The sequence below is a fragment of the Ciconia boyciana genome, chromosome 4 (assembly GCF_034638445.1).
Source record: "Ciconia boyciana chromosome 4, ASM3463844v1, whole genome shotgun sequence".
Lineage (NCBI taxonomy): Eukaryota > Metazoa > Chordata > Aves > Ciconiiformes > Ciconiidae > Ciconia > Ciconia boyciana.
The window spans coordinates 86,426,798-86,439,897 of record NC_132937.1 but is presented as its reverse complement, the minus strand read 5'-3'; the positions used below and the strand labels follow the sequence as shown (position 1 = coordinate 86,439,897).

Genomic DNA, 13,100 nt, shown 5'->3' with positions numbered 1-13,100 from the left:
TACTGCCAAAGAAATTCCAACAAAGAAATTCTAGAATTCTAAATTCTAATGAGCAGTAAATAAATTAGTGTTAAATGACAGAGTTGCTATTAATTACTTCATCTGCTTTTGCTGATTACTTTGTTCTTCTTGTCAATGTGGAAAGCCTCCACTGAAAAAATAAAATACTTCAAGCTAAATGCGATATTTTATTATGGTAGACAACAAAGTATCCTTGTACTTATAGGTGTGTGTCCCCCGTCCTGCTGCTTTTGATATGCCAGTTACATTCTGAATTTATTTTAAGATGTTCTGGAACAGTAATTAGCATTTACCAGCCATAGAAAAGTATGTCTGCATAAACGATAAGACTTTTTTTTTTTTTTAAGCTGCACAGGAATTTAAAATCCATCTATACATTGAACTTTGGAAGGAAAAAAGGGTATAAAATGCTAAATCCACTTTTATCATCAAGGTGACACAGTGGGGAAAATAACATGCTAAAGTAAAGGAAAAGAATGAAATGAAAAAACATACTGTGGAAATGAGAGCAATTTACTTGCTATACAAGTAAACACTAAATGACATCACAGGTAAGTTCTTCTTCATACTTTTAAGGAAATTAATACAATCATACCTTAGGAACTGGTCAACAAAAAAATCTGTCAGTGGTTGTCTTCTCATAGTTTATGGGACCTGTTACATTTTCCCCAGTATCTTAAGTGGTGGAAAGAAGTGACTTCCAGCAGACTCCCCCTCCTCTCTTACTACAGGAATTGGGTGGAGCAGTATCTTCATTAATAATGCTGTTACTAAGTGATTTCTCCATTTAGGGCTGCTCAAATTGGAAGGACTTTTGTGAGACATTTGATTTGCACTTGGCTTTGTCACAGGAAGCATGCCTAAAAAGTTCCCAAAAGACTATAACCATAACAGAGCCAATGTGCAGCCTCAGACTAGTTTGTTCAATGAGACAAATACTTGACTATTTCAAAAAAGCAAGTTTATCCAGTCAGACTTCATTGACACTAGAATAGTTGTGCTGGGTGCTGCCCTACCTGTTAGCTCTAGCACTAACGTAACATTTACTACTGGAAATTCCTTTCTTCTTATAAAGACTGTGTTAAGTAAAATAATCTTTGTTAGCAAAGATTATTATTTGCATTGGTATAAAACTGAGCCTACACTAGAACATACACTGGTACAGCTGTTTTTAAAAAAAGAAACCCCACTCAAGCACTCCCTTTCCTGTTGGAGCCAAGCTACTATAATTTTAAAGCTGTCTTATGCTGCAATATTTTGCACAGTCACAAATTCCACTATGAGTTCCACAATAAAGCAAGTTTTAATTCACAGGAGTTCTTCAGGTCAGTTTCTTAGAAACAATTTCCTTACTAAGAAAGTAAGGAAATGACAAACTCCATCATAAGTGCATCTCCCTTGTCTATAAACTGACATAAAATATAGCAGATCAGTCCTGCTTCTGAAGTTCTCTGATCTTGACTCTGAGATATAATTTACATGCTTGTAATTTTTTTTTATTTCAAGTCAAACCTAGAGACTACATAATTGAATATAGAAAGCATTTTTATCATTTAAAACGTGCATGGCAATCTAAAAGCAGTACTGTAAAAACACCTTAACAAAGTCTTATTTATATATACACCTCTAACAAATAAAAAGATTTAATTTAGGATATAAACATTCAGATATACTAAACAAATGCAAACTAAACTACAGAATATCTGGAAATATGTCACCAAGAAAGGTCTCAATAGTTTAAGCTGTAGATTTGTCTGCAGCACAAATTTTTTGGGGCTATGTTACTGGAAACTTCTGTATCCTTACCAGTGGTGGCCCTCCCAAGAATATTGTTCCCTGTTTGCCAACAATAATACTTTCATCAGCCATCGCAGGTACGTATGCTCCTCCTGCTGTACAGGATCCCATTACTACTGCTATCTATTGGGAAAACAAAAACCACAAGTTAGTGAATTGTGCAACCCTTAAAAATAGCAAATGCACATGCTACTATTATATATTGTACTGCTTTTAATACAGGCTCTGGGACAGCACTGCAAGATTATTTTTGCCTGACTGAGCAAACTTTTTGTTTACATTTTAGGTTTTCTTCAAAAAAATAGGGAACCTCTTAGTTTTCAACAGTCTCTTAAACTATGATCTTCAGGCCACCCTGCAGGAAAATTCATATATGAAGTACCATGAACTACATATGTGAAATGTCTGAAGAGGTGCACATTCTACCATGAAATTTGTTTTTACCAATGAGTGGTAAAAGGTTGAAACCTAGAGGTTGCTCCTGGTATTTATGCTTAAGTCAGAGCTTATTGGCATAATTTCACCAACATTACTAACATCCTTTGAAGAAAATTCTTCACATCTACTCGTGTGTAACTTCAGTTCTTCAATGGATCAACTAACAAACTCTGCCCCTTCCTTGAAGTGTGGAGTATCTGGTTATAGGCTTTAGCACGAATAACCTCTGCTTCATCCTTATGCCTAATTTTGAGATGAACATCTACCCAATAAACATTTTCCACCAGTAATATTTTGGTGACACTTTTACAAAACTGACTTGACCCCAGACATGATGAATACTGTAGTAGCATATGATCATGAAAGTGAAGTTTCTCACTTAACTTCTCCTTCAGGGGAGCTCCTCCAAAGGGCCTTTCAAAACAGCTTGGAAAGCAGAAGAAATGGAATGCTTACATGGGAAAGGCAAACAATAAGAAAGTAATTGCCTAATCTAACGCTTTCTTTCACAACCACACACACAAAATTAAACCACAAAGTAATGTTATTTTGTGCTAACTCTGTTTGGAAATATTTCTAAAGAGACTTCAAGTAGTGTTCTGTGTTAAATGATAATTTAATATTTCCTCTTAAAAGAAAACAGTACACAGAAATAAAACTTCCAAATCACACTACCTGTATCTAAAGCAGGAGTAGATGGACTGTGTCAACCTGCTATCATCAAATCAAGCAGCTTTTTCAGCAAATGGTTTTCAGTACCTTAAACTATGTCCAGAGTCACATGATTAACCTGCAGTATTTCTGTTGTGCATTTAATAAATACCTCCAGGTAAATACAAAGATAACATAAGCCTCTAGAAATGGAAGAAACTTGGGGAAAAAGCTAATTTGACTTTTTCCCAAGATTGCAGTTTTTTCCTACTCTTAATTTTACCATGCTTATGCTGAAAAATGTGCCTGCATTTAAACTTTAACTGAGGTGTTACTTTTTCCAATACATAAATTGGAATATCTACACATTGGAAAAAACAAAATCTCCTTGTCAAATAGCACAACCTCAAATTCCCAACTAATGCGCTACTTCCTCACTTCATTCTTTGAATTACTGCATAGGAAATTACTTACTGCAATAAAAATCAACAGTTCTGAATGCACATACAGTATTTCATAACCACTCATCAGCTCCCTACTGTATCCATGCAGCATATGAGGATGAGAGAGCTTAGGAAGCAGCTAATGAGAAGCTAATGACAGCTTTCTGATTCACAGACATACAGACATCAACGCAATTTAAAGCTGCAGTAGGAGTATAATAAATTAGTCAGAGGTAAAAGTGGAGGGGGAAATTAAAAGCACCACAGGCAACTGGGAAAAAAAAAGGAAAAAAAAAGCAAGCACTTTAAGGGCAAAATTGAGAAGGGGCGATGAACTGATGAAATAGACCTTCAGGCAGGCCACAACAAAGAACAGCACGTACAAAACTAACAACATCCAGACTCCCATGTCTGAAGAATTCACCAGAATGGAAATCAGAGGGAACATAATTTCCCAACACCACTTCCTATTGAAACATCTGCTCAGAAAGGGAAGATGATTGTAGCTACCACAGTCTGTTAGCACAGAATCAATAGTAGATTTACAAATGTTAGTAGTGACTTTTTGAAATAAAACAAAGGATAGAAACATCTCCCAAACAAAATACACCTGTATTACATCCTTTAAGTGAAGGAAGCACTGCAGTTAAAACATTTTTCCCAGTGTGCTATAAATATTCTAAGTTAAACTTTCATCAGTGTCATACCAAACACAAATGTGTTTTACTAAAAGAAAATCTTTCCTACACTTAGTTTTTATTGTATAGGAGTACAATGCTACTTTTAATGCAACACTGTATGGTAATAGAAATAAAAACAAATTCAACTTTATAAGGAACTTTACAAATATGTTAAAGTTGTTTCAAGATATTCAGGAAACCATCAGCATGACTTTAGGGCCAGGCATTTCTAGAAAGGTCCTGCCTAATGTCAGTAGTTTCAGCCTTGCAAACTGGGTTTACATATTCATCTTTGACGTAACATCTAAAAATCACTACTCCCATACCAGATAACAATTGGAGTCTCTAGCAATAAAAGGTTTACCAAAACTCCTCCTATAAAGATAATATAGCAAAATAGCCCTGTGACTGTCTCCTTTGACACTTGCTGTTCCACAAAAATGCTGGGGCCAATTTTATTCACACGTATAAACCTAAAGTACAACCTAGACCTATCAGTGGCTCCGCAGGATGGCCAGCTTGTGAACTGTCTTTTTTCCTAAGTATTTTTGTTCTAACTAAACAGTGCTTTTCCCCTGGAGACCTAGCTAATCACTACAATTGCTTCACTTTTATTGTTGGAAGGAAAAGAACTGCAGAAATTACATTATGTCAGACTTTCTAAAGAGATTTAGTGTATTGTTGGAATCTTCAGCCTTGGATTTCTCTGGGGGCAATGGATTTCAGGATTCTTCAGTAGAGGTGGTCGAAGGATTCGGTAGATGGTTGAAGATTTGAAGTCTGACTTGCTTCCAAAATGTGCCAAAAAGGTATCAAGGTAACAAATGTAGTTTCCTCAGAAATCATGCAAAGCCGCTGTCTGCCATGTAAGGAGGAGTCAGACCAAATACTGTATCCTTGACTGGTGCATCTGCTTCACAATGAAAGGAAGTATTAGCTTCTACTTCCTCCTTTCAGACTAGGAGATTCAAACAAGCACAGCTTCTCACAGAGAATAAATAAAAATGGTTCCAGCCCGACCATACCTCTCAATGACAGATGTTGGTAAGAATGAAGAAAATGAAGTCCTATTTCCACTTTACATTAATGATGAGTTCAATAGTCAAGTATATCAAAACAATATGGTGGTGAAATACTTCCATGACAGTACTCAGATGAAATAGCAAGTTAGCTAAACTTTAGCTGCATACTCTGCTTGAGGTTCCAACACCTATTTCTAACCCTAAAGTTCTAAAACAATTTTTCTTCTCAGGTGGAATAACCTGAAAATTTCCTTCACCTTCTTTCATCCAGCCAGTATAAAGTGATAGGCATTGAACTGACAACTACACCTCAGAGGAGGCTCTGGAGATTATGATAATTCAGTGAAAACACCAGCTCACTGCTCAGCAGTCAAAAAAATCAAAGATGTTAGGAACTACTGGCAAAGGAATAGAAAAGAGAATAGTGTATATCATTATGTTATTTATATATATATATATATATATATATATATATCATTAGTTGAGATATTGAGTAGTGCAGCCTGGCTCCTTCATCTCAAAAAACATATAATGAGACCTGGGAAAAGGTTTACAGAAGATAAACTAGGACCATCAAAGGTATGAAACACTTTCTGCATTAAGAACAGCTAAGTAAGCTTGAATTCTTTGGCCTGCAAAGGGGAGTAAGAGGCAGGTATATGAGAGGGGTATACAACCATATGAAGAGGTTGGGAGTTGACTGACTAGACAGCAACTCTGTAGGAATGACCTGGTCATCTGCTTTCCTGGAGTGTTCCTTTATTTGGAGGAGGTCATCTCCTCTGCCCTCCCTGGCAGCCTCTCACAGGTCCCTGCTGACAATTCTCTTAACAAGCCCAAGACTACTCTCCTGATGCCCAGGGTTGTCTTTATCCTGCTACCTGCCTTCCTCACCTCCATCGGGACCTTATACTCTGCCCCCCACTTTCATTGCAGCCAAGGCTGCCATCAGCAATCACATCCTCAAGCAGTTCTACATTCTTCATGAGTAACAGATCCAGAAGTGCATCTCCCCTAGCACACCACCTGCGTCAAAAACCTGACCCAAATGCCCTCCTGAAATACCCGTGACACAAAACCACTTCTAAATCCAGGAACTGTGACTAACAGTAATTCTATGTATCATTAATACATTAGAAAATAACCTAATCGTTAGGGCAGTTTTATCATACAGTACATCAGTGTATAAAATGGACATATAAATATACACATACCCCCGTCAATAGAAAGTACGTCTCGTTTACTAGCCATCATCAAAGGGGTCCTCACCTTTACAGTGTTGATGCAGAATAATCAGCTGTTCCAAGAGATTTCCTAGTGCTTCCTCACATGGCCCTACATACCATGTTGTCAAGTCCCTTTTTCTCCCACTCCAAGACAAAAGCAGGTAGGTCATGTCATTAACACTAAGACCAAGAAAGAAGACAGCTTCTTCAAAACTATAACGACTTTTTGTGGACAGTTACTGTGTTTACAGTGCCTCCAATCCCCAGACTGGGCCATCAGGTCAGCACAACACAGTGCTGTCAAAAACAAAGCATAGGTACAAGCCTTGAAACCAGATAAAGGCAGCAAGCATAACAACTAATTAGTACATTTCATTCTTAAGTATAAACAAATTACCTGTGGAATTCCTTGTGAGGACATGACTGCTTGATTATAGAAAATACGGCCAAAATGATCTCGATCCGGAAATACTTCTGCTTGCCGAGGTAAATTTGCTCCTCCCGAATCAACTAGAGTGAATGAAAATATGTTAACAAGTCTTTGAACAGTGTTATATACTTAAGTTGTTGGTAAACTATCTGCACGTTTCTTAAAATATACAGCAATTACTACTACTAACCTATATGTACATCCATGAATCTAGGTATATTAGGATATTCTTCTTGAAAAAAAAAAGAAAAATAGTAAACCCCTCCCAATAACATCCATTCCAATCATTCTAATGGAAAATAAATTCAGATGTGCTTAGAGATGCAATTGTACCTCCCTATACAAACTTGTAAACTCATCTTACTGCAAAACATTTAAACTAAGAACACTTTCAATATACAACTTTAACTCAATTATTCTATTGCAATTCTGTCACAAGTTCCAGAAACGGGTGAGACTAACCACCCCTCAGTTCAAGAGGTATAGCATGTGTACTTTCATACCCTGACTATACAGACACACAGAAGGCCTTATACTATCTTTAGGAACCTTCATTTATCATGTGTCCTTGCCTCATGATGTGCTTACAGGTCTCCAACTGCAGCTACCTCTCCATGCCCAAATAATGAAAATACATCATGTCGTAAGGCTCCAAAGAAGGATAGAAGACTAGAAGGAAATGCACAGGGAGACCAAGCATCTCTGAGAATTGTGGTTCCTGGTAATTAATTTTTACCTATGAGCAACAGTCCACATGCACATTCTCATGTTACATGACTGCAGCCAGTAATGCCCTACATTCAGCTTTACTGTGAAGCAGGGATTTTATTCTTTCCCCTGCCCTTGCAGAACCACTCTCCCAAACCAGCATCAACTCCAGCAACCAGACAAACTCCAACCTGGTCAACATACCAGTGTTGTGAAATGGGCCATCCCCAAACACAAAAGAAAATGCCCACACCAGTGACTGACTCAGTGACAAATGGCATCAGGTGTCCACATCAGAGAATTAACACCGAGGCGGCTACCACTGAGGGAAAAGGCAGTTCAAATGGCATGAAAATTACATGGTCAGCAAAGTGCTGACTGACTACAAAGCACTCCCTCTTGATCGCACAACTGAAATGAACTGAAACAAGCCCAGGTACAGAAATTGCCAAGGTAAAATAATTCACCAGGTTTGAGTGATGAGCAGTATATATACAGGGACTATGTACCTCAAAGGTGGATTAAAAAAATTAAACTTTTGTTTCAAAGGCATATCTATGTCCCACAGTTCCTCATTCCGTAAGATCTTAAAACAGTAAAATCACACGTAATTGCTCACTGATAACTCACCAAAAAGAGTTGTCTGAACAGACAGAATTTTCTGATAATTCAGACTAAAAAATCATAGTTGTTTTGCAAACAGCAAAGTTAAGTTTCTTCTGGTTTTTATGACTAAGATAAAATTTAGCCCTCCCCTTGCCTCCAAGACTCTTTCCATTGCAGTATGACAATCCCACAGAGTCCCCACCCACACTGTCCCTGTATCCACCTCACCAATACTTTCAAGTTCACATTTCTCCTAATCCTTCTCTCAGTATTCTTTGCATGTTTGGCCTACCAGGAGCGCAAGAAATTACAAATGCTTATGCTGGCCAGGACCTACATTTATGTTGACTGTTTAACTAGTACTAAGCACCCCGACTGGCAAGCCAATTAACGGCTCTCAGCTGCTCTGTAAGCTGCTAAGCCAAGCAGAACAGACAAGGACTAACCCACCCTATGTTTTAAATGGAGACAGTAGAAGGGTCTTTCTCCTCTGATGCTGACTTACACAAAATCCACAGGAATACACACTTTCTTAAATCTGTCAAATTTGGCTGAAATTGGCTAATGGGTTCTAAAGTTATTAGATTGGGAATTGTGACTGAAAGACAGACACTGGCAGAAAGCTCTTGTATTTGTACAAAACCAGGCGAAGAAAATACTACCTGTAATATACTAAAGACATTTGGCACTCTGATCTTAATCTTTAATAAAAGTACACATAAGTAAAACTTACATGAAGGTTTGGCTAAATTCTGATTTAACAGACTAAACTCAAAATGCAAAATAATACACAATGAAATTTCTGCTTCAGTAAAATTCATTCCAAATTGTAAAAATCTGTTGATCCAAATTATTATCGACGCTTTTGGCACTGAGACTTTTTTTATTTCTTTGGTATGTTGTCTCATACAGCTACATGTTCCAGCAAAAGGTATAGTAACTTTTTTTTTTTTTAAACTGTAATTTGAATTAAGACTGGGTAAGACCATAGGATGGATTGCTCAAGCATGACAGAAGGGAATGGAATAAGAAAGAAGTGATACAGTGGCATAGTTGTATCTGTATCTTACGAACCCAGCCCTACAGCAGTGCAGAAGACAGTGCTGAGAAGCTATGGGTACCCTCCGGTTCAGATTTGCCACCAATCTGTAGAGGTAACAGTATTGATGAAAATACATTTGAATATGTGCGTTTACAATATGTACGTCGCTAGTCAAATCTGGGGACACATCACTCTCAACAACATTTATTTAAAGCAGTGTCTTATCTAGAGATCCTGAGCTGCTCTTAACAAAGGACATTTGCTATTTCTGCAATGGGACTTACCCAAATATAGGCAAGGGAGATGATTTTGCATTGCAATTTCTTGAGCACGTAAATGTTTCTTAACAGTGATGGGATAATAGGTACCACCTTTGACAGTTGCATCATTAGCAACAATCAAGCATTCAACCCTAAAAATAAAACAAGTTTATGAGAGAGAAAAATATTTCTAATGATTAAATATGTTTGTTGGTTAAGAACTGCAACATGTCAAGGACCCTCGAAGCCCTGAGGCTCAAAAAGAGCCGTCCTCACCTGCACTCCCTCAAATGCACATTGTAAGAGCAGTCAGGGCACTATGATGTCCTGTTTCACAGTCCCTTAACTCCCTAAAATAATGCTGCATAGCATCGTATTTCATTTCAACAGTAGTTTTAGAGGTACTTTTAGTGAGCAAACCCAATTCTTAGCCTAGAATACTGCCCTGTTTTTTGAAAATTGCCTCACTGAGGCACTAATCTCTTTCCTTCATCAGGCACCAGAAACTCTATGTGTGTTCTGCTTTAATATGGGATACCCTAACTAAAAAAAAAAAAAAAATAAAATCACTCCCTTTTAGCTAAGACTGAACAAATTAAGATACCAACTTTGTTGATTTTTTGGGTGTCAGAAATGAAACACTAAAAATGCTAATAGCTTAATACTGGAAACTAAACAAAATTATACCTCCTTCCTTTTCATATCATCAATAATGTAGATCACTGGTATCTCTCACCCAGATACTCGTCCAATGCCTGTGATAATACCTCCTGCCGGTACCTCTTCATTACCATACAACTGGTAACCTGCAAACTGTGAGAACTCCAAGAACGGAGACCTGAATAATGACAAATATAACACAATTTTAAATAGGAATTGGCCATATTTGCCACTGAATTTCACTTAAAAGGTTAAATTTTAAAAATTAGATTTTTTTTTTTTTAAAGAGATGAGTATTTCAAAGAACACTTCTGTAAAATTTCAACTGTGTTATTTTCCAGTGTTTATGGAAACTAAAGAGAAAACAAGCCTGCAAATACTAAAACAAGTTGCAGTACTTACCTGCAAAAGAGAACCTGAAGTGTTTTTGAAAAAATAAAGTACCTACCCGGGATCAATAAGCCTGTCAATTCTCTCTCTGGGTAACAGCTTTCCTCTTGATGTGTGAAGCTTACGAGCTTTTTCTCCACCTCCTGTGATACAATAGTAAATTGTTAGATTTACCATGGACACAGATAGATAAATCACCACTTACATTAAAACTTGGAATGGAAGTGCTGATGAGTTCCCAGTTTTTGAAGTATGGACCTTAATAATGAATTTAATAAATAATGGTTTTCACTTCAAACAGATTTAAGGTATTGATAAAAATGCTTGCTTTTCAGAATCTACTCTATTTTCCCCCCTCAGTTTTTTATAGTTAGTCTTGAGGTAAAGTTTCAGTTGTCTGAAAGTTTCAGTTGTTTGAAACTTTCCCCCACTGCTTGGCAATGAACAGAAGGGTTGAAAACACAGACACACAGACAAAAGCACAGTGGTAAGAATTACAAAAAGTACTAATCCCCAAAATTGGTTCAAAATAGCTATGCTGAATCCAACCTTGAAAGACCCAACACAATCTCGATTCGTTTCCTTAGATCACTCCAAAACTGTAAGCAGAGTTCAGACACAAGGTATTTAATATAAAGTTTATCTTTGCTTCATTTCAACCCTTTACCCGAGGTCATCCTAAATCATATATTTTGCTCTGTAGAGCTTTATGTCATTCAATACTTAAGATTTGTTGACACACCTCAGCCGCTTTATAACAACAGCTTATACAAACATTGTCTGTGTAGACAGATCACTGATCCACCTCATCACTCTAAAATTGTCTCCCCCGTCCAAAATAAAGAAGGTGCTATTTTGCTAACATTTCTCCTGAGACTTCAAGATTTCTCTGTCTGCTAAGCATCACTGAAACAGAGCTTTTAAGCCTACCTTTCAAGCCCTTTCTCCAACCTCCTTCCTTGATCACTATGCACATAATTTCCTACTTGTTAGGCATGCCAGAAAGCCCACAATTTATTTCTGAGCCTGTTCGTTAGGTCTGTATATCCAGCCTAAGTCTAAATCCTGTAAATTCTTTCTGTATAAGTTTCTTAAGATACAACCTCTCACATCAACCTACAGAGCTAATACTCTCATCCATGTTCTCAACATCCCACATCATGCTAACTACATTTTCTCTGACCTCCATCTTGCCTTTCTCATTTACACCCAGAGTGATGTTGCAAAAATAGTTTTCCATCCTGTGATTTTTGTCATCTCTGTGCACTCGCCCTCTTCACACACTAATCGTAAATGCTTGTCCTCCGGGCCCTGTATCCATTCGACTGAGCTTTTCTCTTCCAAGACCAAGACGTTTGCTCTACCCTATGCTAGCCTCCATTCTGTAGACTGGGAGAAGCAGCGTCCATGACAATGAAACAAACTTGGAGGTATTTAATTTGAAATCCCTTCTTTAACTTCTCCTTTACAGTAATGTCTATAAAACTTCACCGTGACTGCTGATGTGCTATGATTACTGCCAGTCATGGAGACTAAAAGTATCTCAGTTGCTTCTTGTGCTTGTCGTCAGAAATCCGTCTGTTGTAACTTATCATAGCCTGTAAATTCTTTGGGGGAGGGACCATCTTCCTGTTGCAGTGCTGGGGATTACTCAGTAGAATGGGATATGGGTTCACAAAAGCCCTACCCATGGAAGTAACAGATAAAGAATGAAGCATTCATTATAAAGACATCAAGCAAGAGCTTATCCTCTGAAAGGCAGCTCTTACAAAGAAAAAGATGTTGCACTTATCCTTCAAAAGTATTCAACATAAGTACCTAATTCTTCTGATATACTTAAATGACAGGCAAAGCAATCTCAATTGATGTCACTCAAAACGGTCTATTAACATCCTGGTAGAGCTCCCTGAGATGCAGAAAACATGAGGGCCATGTTCTTGTCCTGTTATTAGGTAACGGGCAAGAACAGGAAAACGTGCAGCAGTGAAGAAGGCCATGGTCATTAGTTCAGGAGCCACACTGGGAATTGCTGAACAGTCTCTACACCCATAAAAGACAGAGGTAGTCCACGGGTTTCAGCATCTCCTCAGGAAATCCTGGAGCTTTGTTTCACAGCAAGCAAGAAAAACTACTAAGCACAAAATCTTAACTGTGCTCCGTTCCAAAGCTGTAAAAGAAACTGTGTTATACAAGAAACAGTACATGAAGAGACAGTATCATGATGGATACAAGAAGGGGAGAATTAAAGCTGCATGCTCAACCTCTGGCAGCACAGTTAAGCATTTATAAACCATTTTCATTTTATTGTCCCCATTAATTACAGTCAACTGTAATTAATTCAGGTAGTCTTACAAGTCAAGAAGATGAAACACAGATTTCAATCTTTTAAACTATTACAGACTTGCTTTTGTTTGCCAGCACAACGACAGCTAGGGTCTTTGAAAATCCTCTTTGCACATGAAGAGACTAACATGCAACTTGAACAGAAGCACATTTGCCAAACCAATTTGTTATAAAAGCAGGCAGCAGTGGATGAAGCAAGGAAGCAGGTGAAGTGGAAAGTATATTAATAAACGGCTTTTACTGATAATCCTACCTATTTAAAAAAATATGCCATTAGAAATGTACATTCCATTGATTACTAAGATCTTAACTGATTAAAACTTAACCAACTCTAAATATTCAGTTTTCACTATCTACTTGCTTACTTTTTGCCTCTCTGGCAA

General features: G+C 37.5%; 1 protein-coding gene across 2 annotated transcripts in view; it reads right to left on the bottom strand.

Moving 5' to 3' along the window:
* The window catches only part of MCCC2 (methylcrotonyl-CoA carboxylase subunit 2), a 39,468-nt gene that overhangs the window by 21,058 nt on the left and 5,310 nt on the right, over positions 1-13,100 (bottom strand). For both annotated transcript variants that reach the window (XM_072860508.1, XM_072860509.1), the window contains exons 3-7: positions 10,433-10,517; positions 10,061-10,162; positions 9,349-9,476; positions 6,676-6,788; positions 1,828-1,941 (exon numbers count right to left, since the gene is read on the bottom strand). In XM_072860508.1, the coding sequence (XP_072716609.1) occupies positions 1,828-1,941; positions 6,676-6,788; positions 9,349-9,476; positions 10,061-10,162; positions 10,433-10,517 (542 nt within the window). The remainder of the gene's footprint in view (positions 1-1,827; positions 1,942-6,675; positions 6,789-9,348; positions 9,477-10,060; positions 10,163-10,432; positions 10,518-13,100) is intronic.